The sequence below is a fragment of the Mytilus galloprovincialis genome, chromosome 4, assembly GCF_965363235.1.
Source record: "Mytilus galloprovincialis chromosome 4, xbMytGall1.hap1.1, whole genome shotgun sequence".
NCBI classification, from domain to species: domain Eukaryota; kingdom Metazoa; phylum Mollusca; class Bivalvia; order Mytilida; family Mytilidae; genus Mytilus; species Mytilus galloprovincialis.
Window position 1 is genome coordinate 78,569,064 of NC_134841.1, and position 18,278 is coordinate 78,587,341.

An 18,278-nucleotide genomic window follows, 5' to 3' on the forward strand; every position below is an offset into this window, starting at 1 on the left:
AATGAAATCTTTTCAGTACACATGTTCAAGTACATGTAATTAATATACATTAAAATATACAATGTAGCATATATACATATGTACTTACAAATTTATCATAATCATAGATCTCTATGGTAATATTTGGTGGCTGAGCCTCAATAACTCTAGGATCTCCATAAATATCAAGTTCTTCAAATATCAATGTTTGATCCCAGCACGGACAAAGAGACTTTTTCACTTGTTCAGTAACCATACTGTTAGTCAGGAACGATACTCTTGCATAGGGATCTGTTCAAAACAGAAATTAATATGAATAAAGATGATAATAGAAAAGAAAGGATATGGGGTATCTATTCATGACACAAAATCATTTCATGCACAGCAAAAAAACTCAAACAACAAACATACAGAGCTTTTATTGCTATTCTTCATCTCAAAGTCATAGATCATATCATATACTTATTATTCAACAGATATACTAAAAAACTTTTACAAAGAAATTATTAGCTTGCAAATTATGCCACTTGGCAATTGTTCAATTCTTTTGATACCCACATACAGTCTATTTGCCACCAACTTTTTTTTATTCAATTATATATGATTGTTACTAAAAACAAGTCTCAGACTTACTCAAACCAATATACTTACTTACTTAATGATACTTAATGATGTTTTCCGGTACAGGATCCTGGCGGTTCCTCTTCTCCAGACTCATATGTTTGATTGTTATCTCTATTATTTCTGTTGCCTATTGCATTTATTTCTTATGAATGTTCATTATGAAATATTAGTTACCTGATAATCCCGACTCATCTCCTGCCAGGAGGTCTCTGGCCTGGTATATATAACATCTCAACTGGTACTTGTAGGGTTCTATAATTAAAGAAAGTATTATTTATCCTAATCCATATTATATAAAGTCACATATTACTACCTCAAGATGAATCCAGAATCTGGCTAAGTCCTTAATAGATTAATTAATATATCTATTTTACTGTTGAAATTTATCTTTATTTCCATTGGTTTGGTGTTAAAAAATGGCCAAGCATGTTTTTCCTCAGAATAGAATTGACAGTATGTATTGCGGTGATTTTTTATGAAGACTTATTCAATGCCAATCACTTATTCAATGCCAATCAAAATTTTTTAAATCTACATACAATAGATATTGTAGAACCTCACATGCTTTTCTGTCCTACTCTATGATGAGGCAAACAGGGGTTCCCTGATTATCCACCTTCATACCCCTCTACTGCCAATTGCCTCCCCATTACTCCAAGACACAAAAAAATCCCAGAAAATCTCCATTTTTACTTACCCTCTAACCCCAGTTCCCACTTTTCTCCACCCTCATTTCCTTTGCCGTTGTCCACCCCTCCTTTAAAGCACTCAAACCTTAAGAAATGTTAACACAAAGAGTGTCACAAAACAGTTTATATAATACAATATACCAATGATACACTTACTATCAAATGTAAGAAACATCCTAGGTGCAGTAAGGTTGGATTCAATATTCTCTTTATCATCTTCATCCTACAACAATACAATACAGTTTTATTATTCCATATAAAATCCTTAAGGTGGGGGTCATTGACAATTAAGTTTTATCAACATATACTTACCATACATTACAAAGAATACATTTGTATATTACCCCAGTATAAACTAATAATAATAATAGTAGACAATTTTAAATGTTTAGGTAGATGGTTTGGATTGATTGCTTAGCTTGAAAAGACAATACTCCTTACGTCTTCCAGGGTAATGCAGCAAAGAAAGCATTTCAAAGATTTATGCTTGTATATACAAAATTCTCATAGGATATATCATGGAACCATACAGTATGCTTTGTATTGCCAAAAATCTGTATATAGGTTCTAGGTTTTTAACTGTCTTCTAATGTCTTAATTGCAGTACTGTTCATTCTAATTTGTCTTGTTCATGAATCATCCACTAGTTTCCAATCTTTTATTGCTGATTTGATGACACAAGGTTTTTGGTTGGATTTGTGTTGGTCAGTCTGTAGTTTTCTTTGGTTGGATTTGAGTTGGTCAGTCTGTAGTTTTCTTTGGTTGGATTTGTGTTGGTCAGTCTGTAGTTTTCTATGTAGTGTTTTGTAGAATCTTTTTGGTCTATTCATCAGTTTCTTTTTTGGCCATTGTGTTGTAAATTTCTCTATAACTTATGAATATGTTTTGTCCTTTCTGTATTTCAGTCTCTTTTTGCATACTTTTACATAATTTGGTATGATCAACCTATTATGTTACGATAACTTCAGGCCACCATAAGTAATGAACAACAAAGATAAACATTTTCGTATGCCTTATAATTAAAGTTACTTCACTGATTTCATAAGTAAACAATTGGGAAAAAAAATTTAGATGTCAAATTAACAAGATATAATTATTTGATGACAGTATATTCCAAATGTGTCTACAACTCAATAAAGATTTAAACTGTAGTCTACCTCTACTTGAAGGCTAAAGAAACAAGGGGCTCCTAGTGTTTCTGCCACCATCTTTCTGTGCCATCTTCTTCGTCTGACCAGATCCATTGTTCTCTCTTCTAAATGAAACTTCAAATTAAACAGGGGAGCGTACTCCCATCCTTCTTTCATTTCACCCATTTTCTTTGCCTAAAACAATGTATAAAAAAATAATTTCAAAATACTCCTTTATATTTATTTAAAGAACAAACCATCTTTTGTAAGAGTTTAGGCTTAAATAAGGTCATGATTTAGAAGATACCTTAAAGTGTATATATACATTTCAATATATCAAAATGAATTGATGCTAGAGCGAATTCTTTATATTTTTACCAATGCTTCCAATGGACATTTTTCCTATGATATATCAAAAATTCGTAAGGGTTCCACGGAACCCAGTGTCTCGCCTACTTTTGCTATTAATCGCAGACTCAACAAAAATGAGGAAAAATATCAATAAAAATTTCCCTCTCGATACTGTCTTTTGATTGAAAGAAGCTTCCAAGTTTGGTAAAAAAATCCAGGATAGTTTATGAATCTAATAAATGTTTTATAAACTTTAACTGCAGACTGTATGTAATGTTAACTGGAAGAAAAACTAAGTCCATTTATAAGTAAAATACGGAAAAAGTGAATTTTTTTTTTACAAAATTTACTTCTGAATAATATCTTATGATCAGAAACAAGCTTTTGTCTAAGTTTGGTAGAAATCCAGGATAGTTTATGAAAGTTATTAAAATTTTAAAGACTTTAACCACAGAGTGAAGGTAATGTTTCCTCGCAGAAAAACTAAGTCCATTTATAAGTAAAATACGGAAAAGTGGAAACTTATTTTTACAAAATTTTCTTCTTCATACTATCTTATGATCATAAACAAGCTTCTGTCCAAGTTTGGTACAAATCAAGGATAGTTTATGAAAGTTATTAAAATTTTAAAAACTTTAACCACAGAGTGAATGTAATGTTTCCTCGCAGAAAAACTAAGTCCATTTATAAGTAAAATACGGAAAAAAATGGAATTTTATTTTTACAAAATTTACTTCTGGATACTTTCTTATGATCATAAACAAGCTTCTGTCCAAGTTTGGTAGAAATTCAGTATAGTTTAAGAAAGTTATTAAAATTTCAAAAACTTTAACCACAGAGTGAATATTTGTGGACGCCGCCGCCGCCGACAACGACGGAATTTAGGATCGCTTAGTCTCGCTTTTTCGACTAAAGTCGAAGGCTCGACAAAAATCAATTACAAAAATTTAGACATATAAATCTATAATTAAAATATCATGTCAATTTGTTTTGACATCTGATCTATTTAATTTCAATTTGATTGTTCTAAAATACTTGTTCAAAATTCCAATTGGGAACACGTTCCACATTTTTTGTAGTAATCAAGTCCACTATAAGACTGGCCTTCTTAAATTTCTTTAATATCCTTTAAAACTATATTGTAGACAATGACTAGACATATCCCTTTCAAAATAATTAAGATGTTATACATTTAGGTTTTTAAATAAATAAGTTAAACATCAACTTCAAAATGATAATTAAAGTATCAAAACTATCATTCATTTTTCAGTCATAAGAATCAGACAAATCTCTCATGCTGGTCAAGATGTTAAAATGCTAATTTACAGATTCAAAATGTTTTGAACAAAAAAAAACTTTGAGAGAATAATCTTAGAGTAAAAGGTCATGCATAAAATTCTATGATTCTTTTTCAATTTCAAATGTTTGGTTTGATCTAAACTTTATGAGAAACCTATTCTAAAAACATGCCAACAGGTAGAGACACTATCAGAATGTTTATAATTTCAATGTTTAAAACAGTTTCATTCAAAATACAGTGCTACTAATGCAATGTTCAAATTTATAAATAATTGGACGTAATTATTTTTAAATCTTGTCCTCATCTCCAATCGTCCACAACTAAAGAACCCTGCACAAATTTTGTTGAAAACTTTATACATTGCATTAGTTTATAGACACAACTGTTATTCATGCTATAATCAATCTTAAATTTACTACCAGAAATTTCTGGGATTATTGACATAATTTTTGCACCATGAGCTGAAGTTGCTGATAATAAAAACCAATATCTGATGTTTCAAATAATAATAGATTATTTCCTAAAACAAAATGACAGAAGAATAGTTTTATAGAAAATTGATTATAAATGACTGAGAAATATACCTCCTTTTTATCACTGGTACACAAAAAAAAAGGTTTAAATATAAAATGTGTTATGAATTATTAAAGAGACATGCAGAAATCACTTTCTAACTTTATCTGGATTTATAAAATAAATGTTCATGTTCCATGTATTTTTCAGTTATTGAAATAAATGCGACTGGATTAGTATGGCCAGAAATATAACTTCAGATTTGTAATTCTGGTTAAAAATTGTATGCAGCATTTTTAGAAATAATAAATCTCATTTATTGCTGTTAATGAATCAAAGCGCGAAAGCGCTGTAAAGGCAGTTAATTACAGGTTGTGTGTATTTCTAGTCCAGTTATATCATTATCTTCCATAGAACAGAGGTGGTTTGTAGTATTTAAGATTTAGAGTTCTCTTGTACCTAGTTCACCTATATCTATAGTCTACTGTTTACAGTATATTTTCTGCACCTCGCCATGAAATGCATTTTTAAGACATAAGAACTTTTCCTTTTTAATGTAAATAAAACTATTTTTAATTATTGATTATATACACATATTCAATTACTCCTATCCTATGAAAAATAATTCACAAAGATTGACTAGTCTCCGTTCTGTGTGTATTGCTAGTACATCAAGTAACATAATGGTTAATGTACATAGTAACATGTCAACTCTTTTGAAGACAGAACTTTTTTAAAATTCTCCCTCCAAGCAAAATTATTTTTCAGTATAAACATGATAAAGTTATCTACCTGTATTAATGACCTAGAGACTCTCAAGAGCCTGTGTCGCTCACCTTGGACGGTCTATGTGCATATTAAACAACGGACACATACATATGTATAAAATGACAAAATTGTGTTTTTGATGATGGGGATGTGTTTGTAGATCTTTCTTTACTGAACATTCTTGGTGCTACAATTATCTCTATCTATAATAAACATGGCCCAGTATTTACAGTTGAAAATATTTTTTAAAAATTAACAAAAAATACAAAAATTTATGAAAATTGTTAAAAATTGACTATAAAGGGCAATAACTCTTTAAGGGGTCAACTTAAAATTTTGGTCATATTGACTTATTTGTAGATCTTACTTTGCAGAACATTATTGCTGTTTACAGTTTATCTCTATCTATAATAATATTTAAGATAACCAAACTCTGCAAAATTTCCTTCAAATTACTAATTTGGGGGCAGCAATCCATCAACGGGTTGTCAGATTTGTCTGAAAATTCCTGGGCAGATAGATCTTCACTGAAGAGACAATTTCATCCTTGTCAGATTTGCTCTAAATGCTTTGGTTTCAGAGTTATAAGCCAAAATCTACATTTTACCTGTATGTTCTATTTTTGGCCATAGTGGCCATCTCGGTTGGTTGACCGGGTCTAACCACACATTTTGTAAATTAGATACCGCAATGATGATTTTGGCTAAGTTTGGTTAAATTTGGCACAGTAGTTTCAGAGAAGATTTTTTGTAAAAGTTTATGGACGACGAAACCAAGTGATGAGTCAGGTCAGGTGAGCTAAAAAGGAGTTTTTAATCAAGGTAACAATGACATCTGGTGGCCATAAAAGCTGTCTCATTAGAATTTTAACCACTTCCCATATTTGCTTTTAAGACAATAGAAGAAAATTATTCAATGCAAAAACAAAACTTACTTGTAAATATGAAATTCTCTTTACAGTATGAGTTTTTCTCATTGTTGGAGATTGTACAGTAGTACAGCCCTGTAACTGCTTATACCCATTTCTTATCCCCTTTAGTTTGATAAACTCACAGAATATCATATATTTACATTGTGCCACATCTCCTTATTTTTATATGCATTACAATAACATGAACAATTGTAATTCAAATCTATATATCAAAGCAAAATGAATTTCACTACTTTCATTCATGCATCCTTTGGAAAAATATAAGTTCTAAAATGACACAATATATGTTTATTTATAAAAATAATATTTAGTTTTCGACTCTTAACAGGTATAAACAAGAATGTGTCCCCAGAACACGAATGCCCCACTCGCACTATCATTTTCCATGTTCAGTGGACCGTGACATTGGGTAAAAACTCTAAAACATGTGTACCAAGTTTGAAGTCGATTGGACTTCAACTTCATCAAAAACTACCTTGACCAAAAACTTTAACCTGAAGAGGGACAGACGGACGGACGAACGGACGAACAGACGAACGGACGCACAGACCAGAAAACATAATGCCCCCCTACTATCATAGGTCGGGCATAAAAATGCACAGCTGTGTCATGATTTGTGAAATCTGTGCTGAAAACATAGGCATTTATGGTGTTTGAGTAATTCCATCTGTGAAGCTCAACATTAGCTCATCAGTTGGTGGTGGACAGTTATAAATCTTTCCTGCAGGATGAATGTACATCTGTTCAGGAAAACCAATTTCACAAATCAAAACTTTCCTCTAGATTTCTCCTACAATATTCATCCAGTTTAGTTCTTTTGGTTTAACGGGACACCGTCCTGATTTTTAATTTTGTAAACCATTCAGTCTCTTGCTTACAAATGGTGCATGAAAATAGGATGGGAATGCATGGCATTAGACAAGTCTCTATAAAGTGGGTATGTGCCCTGAAAAAAGTTTATAACATTAGCTTTTTTGAAACTTGTGAAAGACTTGTGCAACACACATACCTAAATAACTATAACATTGGTGGAGAGCATCATTCATGTCAATGTTTTGTTCCTGTTTACATTGTCATTGAAAGAAAGTCCGAGGCATTATAGCTCATGAATTCTTGTCATTACAACCGAAATTTACATAATTACTGCTAAAATAATTATCAGTATAATATATCTCTTGTAGAAAAACCATACAATTGTAGTATTAACCAAAAAATGTCAAACAGATGATATTGAATCGTAATCCCAAAAGTTATGACGTCTTGAATTCACATCCCTTTTTATTCAGTCTAAAACGATAATTGCGGTTGCAAACAGACTTTGGTTTACTTGCATGGCGATTATATAAATAACAGTATATATTTCTTAAAGAAAATAAAGTTTTACCATGAATAGTTTCCTAAACGTAGTCGTTTTCAGTAAAATGTGCCTTGCAAACAACAGCTGATTGATATGGGTTCTACGATTGCATGGCACATGACAATCTACGTTTGAGCCATGGCGTTGATCCAACTTTTCCTTCTTATTAAGTCATTTAGAAATGCAAGTCCTCCTCTTAAATGACACTCAGGTACACACCAACAAGGACTAGGCATCGTTAATTGTGTGATTGTTTTGCAGTGCAAAAACGGAAGTTAAGGACGGAACTGACTGGTCTCACTAATAAGAGACAAGAAGAATTTTAGAGACAAACAGCGACAAGAAGTTTAATTTAGTGACGAAGCGACAATAACTAACAAGGGACAAGCGAATCGTAATTCTCTCACGAGGCTATTCTCATTTGATGTGATAGGGTGAAGCTAAACCTATCAAATATGTCCCTATGAAAAAGAAGAATTTCACTGTTAGAAAGGAAATGATATTGCATGGTTTTGATTCAATAAATTCTTTAAAAGGAATTTTTTTTGTTTTGATGGCCAATTTTTAGCGTGTGCATAAAATATTTTTTTTTTATATCTAATAAAAACTAATCCCTTTCTTCTTAATAAAAACATATTTTTATCTATCAATGTACAGTAATATAAAAAATGTTTTATAACCGCCCCTATAATAAAAAATAATGCATGTTTTTTTAAAATCTATGGGGAATAAGTTGTTGTAATGACATTTTTTTTATTTATGTACAGTCGCTATATAGTCTTCTTGACGCTTCTTCTCGCTAAATTAATTATATTGTCGCTTCTTATCGCTATTTTAATTTTATTGTCGCTTCTTATCACTTTTTGACGCTTCTTGTCTTTAATTAGTGGAACCCTATTCAGGAACGATAATTTCATATTTTACATAACTGAGACCGAAATAACTATAACGTCATACGGCTTCACGTACAGAAATACTTTAAATTGTATATTATGCAATATAATTCACGGTCAGTCGACTTTTAATTAAAATATCATGTTATATCAACGAGTGAAATGATTTTAAAATATCTTTAGATCGCAAATAGTACTCGAAATTGAACGGACCTCTTTCCACACGGAATTCGAATAATGATAGTTTGTAATCAGATTGACTGCTTATAATGCAAAAGACACATTAATAAACAGATTTTTAAAACGAACAATACACACTGATCGTTTCTTTATTTCCCAATGTAAATGAAAGGAACAAAAACCAATACATACCACAAAAAGTAGAGGAGAAATTTAAACATTTCCGGATCTATTTCTTGCAAAATGACCCCCAGCAAAGATTTGCGTAAGGAAAGATGAACCTCATGACTTGAAAGTCAGGCCTTAAAGCACTGCCTTTAAAAATCACAAGTGTATACACTTTTAACTCCAAAAATCAAAAACTTTAAACAGATCTAAAAAAGTTTTAAAGGATTACAAATTATCACTGCCAAACAACTGACTAAATATGATAAGTAGTACTTGAGAAAAGTGTGATGAAAAATTTGAATGTTTTTCAACATATTGAATTATTCAAGTATCCACAAATTAAAAGTAGTTCCCTAACAGATCTGAATATAAATAAACATTTAAACTTATCTATTCAGCAGGACTTAAGAAAAGTACAAGAATGTGTTTGTTTTACAAACAGACAGACAGACAACTAAATGCAATAATATAGCCCCTACAACTGGAGTGGTAGTATAATATTACTGCACACAATACTTCATTAATAAACAGTAAAACAAAATATTCCACAAAGAACTTTTATAAATAACATTTTCTTGCGCCAAAAGATGCTTAATATGTACTGCAGATGTATGCAACAAAGCTTCATTCAAATAAGCTTTATATAGTCAGTAAATAAACTGATGGCTGGATATAAATATATTTTAACATTGTATTAGTATAATATATAACTCTTTGTAAACACCTGAGTGTGCTACATTAACTTGATTTATTATCAACAACCTTTCAAGTCCCTACATTCATGCATTTTTTTAAAAGAAAAAATGCAACCACTTAGAAGCCATTTTTCAAACATTAGTAATTCAACAACATTAAACAATCAGGCCTGATGCAATAAGATGACAATGTTCATCACTTCGATTCACTCACTTTTGCTTTAGCTTTAGACCTCATCTGTAATTTGTAATTAATTTAGTTTTTTCACCAAAATAAAAGTAATAATATCTAATATCAGCCATATAATTATTTCATATTACTTTGTCGTGAATTTAAACATATTGTGTACATGTGTGCATTATTTTTTTTTCTAATATTTTTAGTTTTGGTTTATTTATCAATTTAAATCAGGATTTGAACTAGCTTTAAGTAACTAAAATATACATGAGGGCTACAATTCCTTTAAACAAATGCATCAATGTTACCCTAGACTATATAAGGTCAATAAAACTCAGTAAACCTGTAATGAAAGATAGCCTGCAGAAGGAAAAACAATCTTTAATTTATACTGACAAAATTATAATGGTTAAAATCAGGTCATTAACAATAAGACTTGACCCTTACTAATGAGATTTCAAAACAGGAAGTGGGATTGAATAAAGGGATCATGGATTTTTAAAATGGAAAGTCATTCTTGAGCACCAACATAATTTGCTTGTGACTATATCATATGGGAAAATTCACTTACATCATGTTTCTTTTGTTTTGTTGAGTCAACCAGACGTCTGTTACGAACCCAACGTCTCCTCCGACACAAATGGTAGGTTTTTTCTACAGGCCCATACCCACCAATAGTAGCTTCTACACAGTATTCAAAACCTGTAATACCAAACGTAGAATTCTAACACCTTTATTATTTACATATTTGCATTTACACATAAGATATTTCATTGGCTTGAAAACTAATTGAGGAAAACATTATATATTATAACCATAACATGAACCTCCGTGTAAATTTATTAGTTTATACTGAATTACATTGACATGCATAGTTTATAATAAATATTTTAACCTGTTTTGATTAGGCGATAAAGTACATAAATAGTATCTTTTTATGGTTCGATTAGATGTCTTAAATAATCTGATGGTTGTTATTCAGGAGTATTTTTAATTTTCTGAAACCAAAATTTCGTAAGGGTCACATTTGGAAAGTGGTTGTTTTTGGAGGGGTGATTTTACCTACAAAAAAGTTCCTGGTTAATGTCCTATTAAAATTACATAGGGTTTGGGGATGTAGGTCATAGCAAAGGGAGACTACTGTATTATTGTTTACCATCTTCATCCACAGCTCTACTAAGATCTATATCCCATTCATCTTCCCAGGTCCAACCTACAGGTAACTGGATCTCTGTTCTACTGGCAAGGGGGTCACCTTTCTGTAAAACAATAAATTTAAATGAGAGCATGATGGGAAGTTCTGTACGAAAATTACAATAATTTGTCTAGGCACAAAATCAGAAACTGCAGATGTCTTCAAGCAATATAACTCATGTAAAAGTCCTATTTGTGTTACTGTATATTTTCTTTTTCAGGCTACAATTTCTTTTGTTGTTAAACATTTTTTTGGCTTGAATATTGCATTGTTAGTGTCATCTTGATATTAAATAACCCCAATATCAAACAATAGTGCACACACTGAAATGTCTTGCCTTCTATACTAATCATTGATATTATGTTGATAGTCCAAAGTATAAAGCTAAGCTTTATTACAACTGTCACATAAACTTAACTTTAACCAAGATAACTAAACAAAGACCAATGAACCTTGAAAATGAGGTCAAGGTCAGATAAACCATGCCAGGCAGACATGTACAGCTAACAATGCTTCTATAAAACATATTTAGTTGACCCATTACTTAAAGTTTAAGAAAAATAGACCAAAACACAAAAACTTAACACTGTGCAATGAACCGTAAAAATGAGGTCACGGTCAAATAAAACCTGCGCTACTGAGAATAAAGATCATAAAATATTTCCATACACCAAATATAGTTGACCTATGGCATATAGTATTAGATAAAAAGACCAAAACTCAAAAACTTAACTTTGACCACTGAACCATAAATATGAGGTCAAGGTCACATGACATCTGCCCGCTAGACATGTACACCTTACAATCATTCCAAACAACAAATATAGTAGATCTATTGCATATAGTATGAGAAAAACAGACCAAAACACAAAAATTTAACTAAAACCACTGAACCATGAAAATGAGGTCAAGGTCAGATGACACCTGCCAGTTGGACATGTACACCTTACAGTCCTTCCATACACCGAATATACTAGCCCTATTGCTTATAGTATCTGAGATATGGACTTGACCACCAAAACTTAACCTTGTTCACTGATCCATGAAATGAGGTCGAGGTCATGTGAAAACTGTCTGACAGACATGAGGACCTTGCAAGGTACGCACATATCAAATATAGTTATCCTATTACTTATAATAAGAGAGAATTCAACATTACAAAAAATTTAAACTTTTTTTTCAAGTGGTCACTGAACCATGAAAATGAGGTCAAGGACATTGGACATGTGACTGACGGAAACTTCGTAACATGAAGTATCTATATACAAAGTACGAAGCATCCAGGTCTTCCACCTTCTAAAATATAAAGCTTTTAAGAAGTGAGCTGACACCGCCGCCGCCGGATCACTATCCCTATGTCGAGCTTTCTGCAACAAAAGTTGCAGGCTCGACAAAAACCATCTATCAAAACTGAAGAGTATTGGTAGCAAAATATTTATAAAAAATTAAAGATTGCAAGACTTTGTTCTCTATGCTACTTACCACATCAGTCTATGGTCTAGAGCCTCTACTCAGCGAGTTCCTGGCATTCGAGATTATACATGCTACTTACCACATCTGTCCATGGTCTAGAAGCCTCTAACCAGCAAGTTCCTGGCATTCAAGATTGTACATGCTACTTACCACATCTGTCCATGGTCTAGAAGCCTCTACCCAGCAAGTTCCTGGCATTTGAGATTCTACATGCTACTTACCACATCTGTCCATGATCTAGAAGTCTCTACCCAGCGAGTTCCTGGCATTCAAGATTGTACATGCTACTTACCACATCTGTCCATGGTCTAGAAGCCTCTACCCAGCGAGTTCCTGGCATTCGAGATTGTACTTCATAAACATCCTCCATGAATGTTTTATGTCCAGCATCTTTGTCATACAACATACTTCAAAACAAATTCATCTAATAAAACATCATGTAGTTTAATATCTTTAATTTTTTTAAATGCAAAGAGTTATTTTAAACATAATAAGAGATTTTTTTCAAGTTACAGATGGAATGTAGTTAAGTAATTGGCCATCTGAATGAATATAAAGACCATCTTTTAAATAATTGCACACTACACAGCCAAATTTCACATGAATTTCAAATGATTTTTTTGTGAATTTTACGTGAATTTCACATGAGTTTTATGTGAATTTTACGTGAATTTCAAGTGAAAGATTAATTAACATGACATATTTCACAGAAATCAGTATTTTGCGTGAAATACGTGTGAAATATTTCACGTGAATTTTGGTATAAGCTCGATTAACATGAAATTCATGTGAATTTTTTCACAAAATTTGACTTATAATTTTCTAATCGCTATTTTGGAGTCTATGACATTTAACATCCTGACATCATACAACAATCTATGAAGACTTTGCAAAACCAGTGTTTGAACTTGTAATTTGATGAATGTGATTAAATTTACCTTAATTCTGGACTGATATACCATTCACTGTCCCATCTCCATCCAGGTGGTGGATCAAACTTATCTTTGGGAGATTTAACCTATAAATAGAATAATCTAAATAAATATCTTGTTTCATACTTTTGTGGACATAATAAATATAATTATACTTTAGTACATAATAATAACAAATTGCATTGAGTTAAGGAACCAATCCCTATTGAATGAATTGTTTTTGATAGATTTCTTTGATAATTATAATCAAATAGGTAATCTTCACAAGTTCACTTCTTCAAAAAGTTTCATATTTCTGAAAAAGAACTCCGTTCTTAAATCTAGTATATTTACTCTAAATAATATTCATAGAAATAATTATTTCAAGACATACATGTATGTTTCCTTTTGTTTGTAATCTCAACCATTTTTTTCAACAACATTAAAAAACTTACTTTTCCCTGACTGTCTGACCACTTTGGTCTGTTTAATGGTCCCTTGCTTGTCCATCCAACAATTGGTAATGAGAGCTGATTTTCATACTATAATTATACAACATTTCAATTATAAACTGAGCTGAATTTGTTATTTCCAATTTAAAAAAACTCAAACTCTTCTATATTATAATATTCTTTTTTCAAATATACATACCTGTCTCATATATTGCAATTTCAATGTAATTTTTTATTGGTAATTTGAGATAATTCTTCATGCATTACTAAATTTTTTTTTTAGATTCACCAAATAAAAATGAAATAAAAACTACAAGGAACAAAGGAGCCCAAGAAAATTCAGTTGGCAATACAATAATGTCAAATAATATTATTCAGCTATCAAAACATCAGACAATTTCTAAACTTGTTCTTTTAACTATATAACACAGAGTGTTAAAATAAAAAGCTATTATTATAGTAAATATTGAGAATTACAAGGTCCAAATATAAGTGTCAATCTATGAAATGTAAGTAACAATTTTTTTTCTTCACATAATGAATGTGACAGCAGGTAACACCAGGTGACACAAAATCATTTAAAAACTTCTATAAATATAAAATTTTTAATTTTTGACTATTAAAAAACACAAATAACATACAGGATTCCAATCTCTAATATTACTTATTACTTACAGTTTCAGCATATACAGCTAGTTCTCCTTCTGTTTGCATTTTATGCCATTCTTGCTCTTCATTGACTAGACCGAGCCAGATCTTACATCGGACAAGAGCAGGAACTTCAGGTTTCTTGTTTTCATCACCCAAACGTCCAGGGTACTAAAATTAAAAGATAAAAGATAAATGAGACATTCGTTATCTTTACAGTAAACAAAATATTTAATAACAAAATATAAAACGACCTGCACTTAATTTCTTGAAGATAAAAAATATCTATTAATACTATCCTCATATCCCAATATAAAGGACCATTCCAAAATTAAGAGATATAATTATATACTGACGAGTCTTATGTAGACGAAACGCGCGTCTGGCGTACTAAATTATAATCCTGGTACTTTTGATAACTATTAGCACTCTTTTTCCTCAATTTCCTGTTGTATTTATAAAAATAAGTTTTAAAATATTCATAACACAAGAGTTATATGTATTATTCTACCTTCATTTGAATTGACTGTATTTTTCCACATTTTCTGCCAATATAATCTGGATGTGAGGAATATAAGACTTCATTGGCTGGTATTCTATAGTAAGCTATCCTCTTGTCACCACTAATCATCCATAGTATCACATCTGGCATGCTATTCTGAGGCTGAAATTCAAACAAGAATTGTGATAACTATTATTAAATACATGCAAGTCTCTATAGGAACATTTAGTAACTGAGCATATGTATAAGTTTATATGAAATTCAAACAAGAATTGTAATAACTGCAATCAAATAAATAAAAACTTACACACAAACTCATAAGAAACATTAGTAAGTAAGCATTTGTATCAGTCAATATTTAATGTGATAGTAAACTTTCCTGGAATCATAAACTTTTATGATTTTTTTACTGACAATTTGGATTAATAGTCATCCAATTTTTACTTTTTTTCGTAAATTTTAGAATGCATAAGGGATTTGACTCTCTTAAAGTAATCAATTCTTCAAAAATGAATTTATAAAATCTCTTACCTCTTGTGCTAAATTCTTGAGCCGCTGCAATATTCCTTCCACTTCAGATATGGCTTCATTGATGTCTGTTGCATTTTCTCTCAGATTGCTGGCCTCTTCTATTATATACTGTAACTCCTCTTTACGATAAGTACGTAACAATTTGTCTAAATTATTCTCCACATGTCGACCTTGTTGTGGTAAAGCGACCTGCTTCCTATTAAAAAAGAACACAATATTTTTTTACAATCTTGTTTATTTGACAGATTCTGGTTGTGTTTTTATTGAGGTAATTAGTGACAAACATCAAAATTGCAATTCTGTTACATGTTATCATAAATATAACCATCATAAATTAAGATGTGAGGTTTAAATATTGGATGTGTTTTCAGTTAGGTTTTTTTTTTTGGCAATAATAAATTGTATTATAATTCATATTATTTCATTCTATATCACAATGAATTTGCACTTAACAGGTTTCTTGTTACAAAATCCTATTATTTTGGCAATGGATGACAGTACAAGAATATTTCTTCAATCTTTATATATGGAATCTAACAAATCTAACAAAATTCATGCCACTACTCAAACTAGCAGTAGTACTTGGTATTTAGTTACAAACCTGCAGTCGTTGACAAGTTGTTCTAACAATGACATTAACAACTGAGCCAGTTCTGGGGTTGGTAATTTGGCTTTGGTTCCTATTTTTACTTGTTCTATATTTCCCTCCTAAAATAAAACAGAAACGAACTTTGTCAAAATCACAAAATGAAATATCAACTCAAACTTAACTTTTCCTCAAACGATAAAAATTGAGACCAACAAAAAATAAATGAATCCCCAGTAATTATATTTTTAGCATAGAATAAAATCATTAAAACATACCAGATTATCGACAATGGTAAGAAGTAAATTGAGAGTTTCCAATCTGAAACTAATATCCTCCCATGAGCAGTCCACCACCACACACGGCTTAGTTCCTCCCCATGGCAGATAGTAATAATGGCATCCATCAAATACTGCATTTGTTGGCTGAGTTGTAGAAGAACATGGTGGCACATTATCATCAAGTTTGTTGCCATAGTTACCTGTTAAACAGAATAGATTTACAGAAACACAAAACAAAATAAATGGAAAATGTGTCCATGGGACACAGATGAAGCCCCCACTTGCATATCATATAAAGTGAAAAAGGGACATAACTGAAGAACACTAAAAGCAGTGATATTGTTGGCTTTTTTCAAAACTACCTTTACCCTTTCTTATTGGGAATGCGTCATATTTATCAAATTGGGAAATTTATTATTAACCATGAATTTGGCTGGATCTTCAATTTGCAGACCCCCTTTCAAGAGGTAAACCCTCATATCAAATAAGACCCCTCATTGTCAGTGATGATACATAAATAGACCCTCAAATCTTCACATATAGTCATTTTAGGCATGAAAAATGTTTAAATCAGTGTTTTTCAGTTTGTATTCATGCACAATTACTTCTGAGACTGCACTGTTTGGGAAAAAAGTTGTCTTTTTGGGAATAATTTTAAGCCATTTTTATTTAAAATTGGGATTCTTCTCCAGGGGAAAAAGCCTTTATTCTCCAGTAATTTAAAGCAAACAATATCACTGAAAAGTGACACAAATTTTGTACTTGATCTGAGTTTTGTTAGAATAAATATTGTGTAAAAGATTCATAACATTTTGTTGAGGCATGCTTCAGTTAGAGAAACAAACTTTTTTTGCTATTTTTCCATTTGTAAAGGAGCATAACTCCAGAATGGTTACAGTGCAGCCACCAAAATTCAAACTCAATCTGTGTTTAGTGGAAATAGGTATTTGCGCCTGTCCCAAGTCAGGAGCCTCTGGCCTTTGTTAGTCTTGTATTATTTTAATTTTAGTTTCTTGTGTACAATTTGGAAATTAGTATGGCGTTTATTATCACTAAACTAGTATATATTTGTTTATGGGCCAGCTGAGGGACGCCTACGGGTGCAGGAATTTCTCGCTACATTGAAGACCTGTTGGTGACCTTCTGCTGTTGTTTTTTCTATGGTCGGGTTGTTGTCTCTTTGACACATTCCCCATTTCCATTCTCAATTTTATTATGTACAGGTTTCATTTGGTTGAAGCTAACTAAAGTTAGAGAATGGAAACCAAATTTGGGACATATGGAAGGATGTACAGACGTAGACAGCTTGATGTACATATGGATAACTTAATGCCCCCTCCACTGGTGTACTATTGATACTGTTTGCATTTTACTTCAAAAAGTTATATATCATTACTATTAGTTTATAAATTGATACTCTTTTTCTCTTAGTAAATTTTTGATTTTGATATTCATCAGATAATGCTTGATTTAATAAAAAATGCTTAATAATGACAATTAAAATGATTAAGAATTTGAAAAGAAATTGGATTGTCCTCTACTTGATAGGACCATGGATAGCTATTTTCAAAATAGCATTATTTTTTTTAAATTTATTTGGTCTTACCTATACTAAGTTCAAACTCGACAGAAGCATCTATAGCTGATACCATAGTAGCATTAACTTTTGTCTTTTATTTGGTAAATTTGTTCTGTCTTACCTATGCTAAGTTCAAACTCGACAGGAGCATCTATAGCTGATACCATAGTAGCATTAAGGAAGGCAGCATGTAATTTAAACTTCCTCCTCCTCATGAATTTCTGTACTCTTAACACATTGTCACTTTCTATATCTGTAACATTTTGATCTGGCATCTGACCCAATGTTGTGGCCAGTTCTACTAAAGCTCTTCCTCTGTATGCCACACCTTCTCCCTGAAAACAAAACATGTCAATTCAAAACT

At 31.4% G+C, this 18,278-nt stretch overlaps 1 protein-coding gene across 6 annotated transcripts in view; it reads right to left on the reverse strand.

Annotated features, from left to right (window-relative positions):
• LOC143073033 (myoferlin-like) overlaps positions 1–18,278 on the reverse strand; it is a 92,155-nt gene that overhangs the window by 34,319 nt on the left and 39,558 nt on the right. For 5 of the 6 annotated variants that reach the window (XM_076248260.1, XM_076248264.1, XM_076248263.1 and 2 more), the window contains exons 17-32: positions 18,036–18,249; positions 16,333–16,535; positions 16,070–16,176; positions 15,469–15,664; positions 14,947–15,099; positions 14,463–14,606; positions 13,791–13,877; positions 13,363–13,442; positions 12,717–12,831; positions 10,913–11,015; positions 10,328–10,458; positions 9,793–9,816; positions 2,450–2,617; positions 1,449–1,515; positions 778–855; positions 89–270 (exon numbers count right to left, since the gene is read on the reverse strand). In XM_076248260.1, the coding sequence (XP_076104375.1) occupies positions 89–270; positions 778–855; positions 1,449–1,515; positions 2,450–2,617; positions 9,793–9,816; positions 10,328–10,458; positions 10,913–11,015; positions 12,717–12,831; positions 13,363–13,442; positions 13,791–13,877; positions 14,463–14,606; positions 14,947–15,099; positions 15,469–15,664; positions 16,070–16,176; positions 16,333–16,535; positions 18,036–18,249 (2,052 nt within the window). The remainder of the gene's footprint in view (positions 1–88; positions 271–777; positions 856–1,448; positions 1,516–2,449; positions 2,618–9,792; positions 9,817–10,327; positions 10,459–10,912; positions 11,016–12,716; positions 12,832–13,362; positions 13,443–13,790; positions 13,878–14,462; positions 14,607–14,946; positions 15,100–15,468; positions 15,665–16,069; positions 16,177–16,332; positions 16,536–18,035; positions 18,250–18,278) is intronic. The other variant, XM_076248261.1, reaches the window with a different exon arrangement.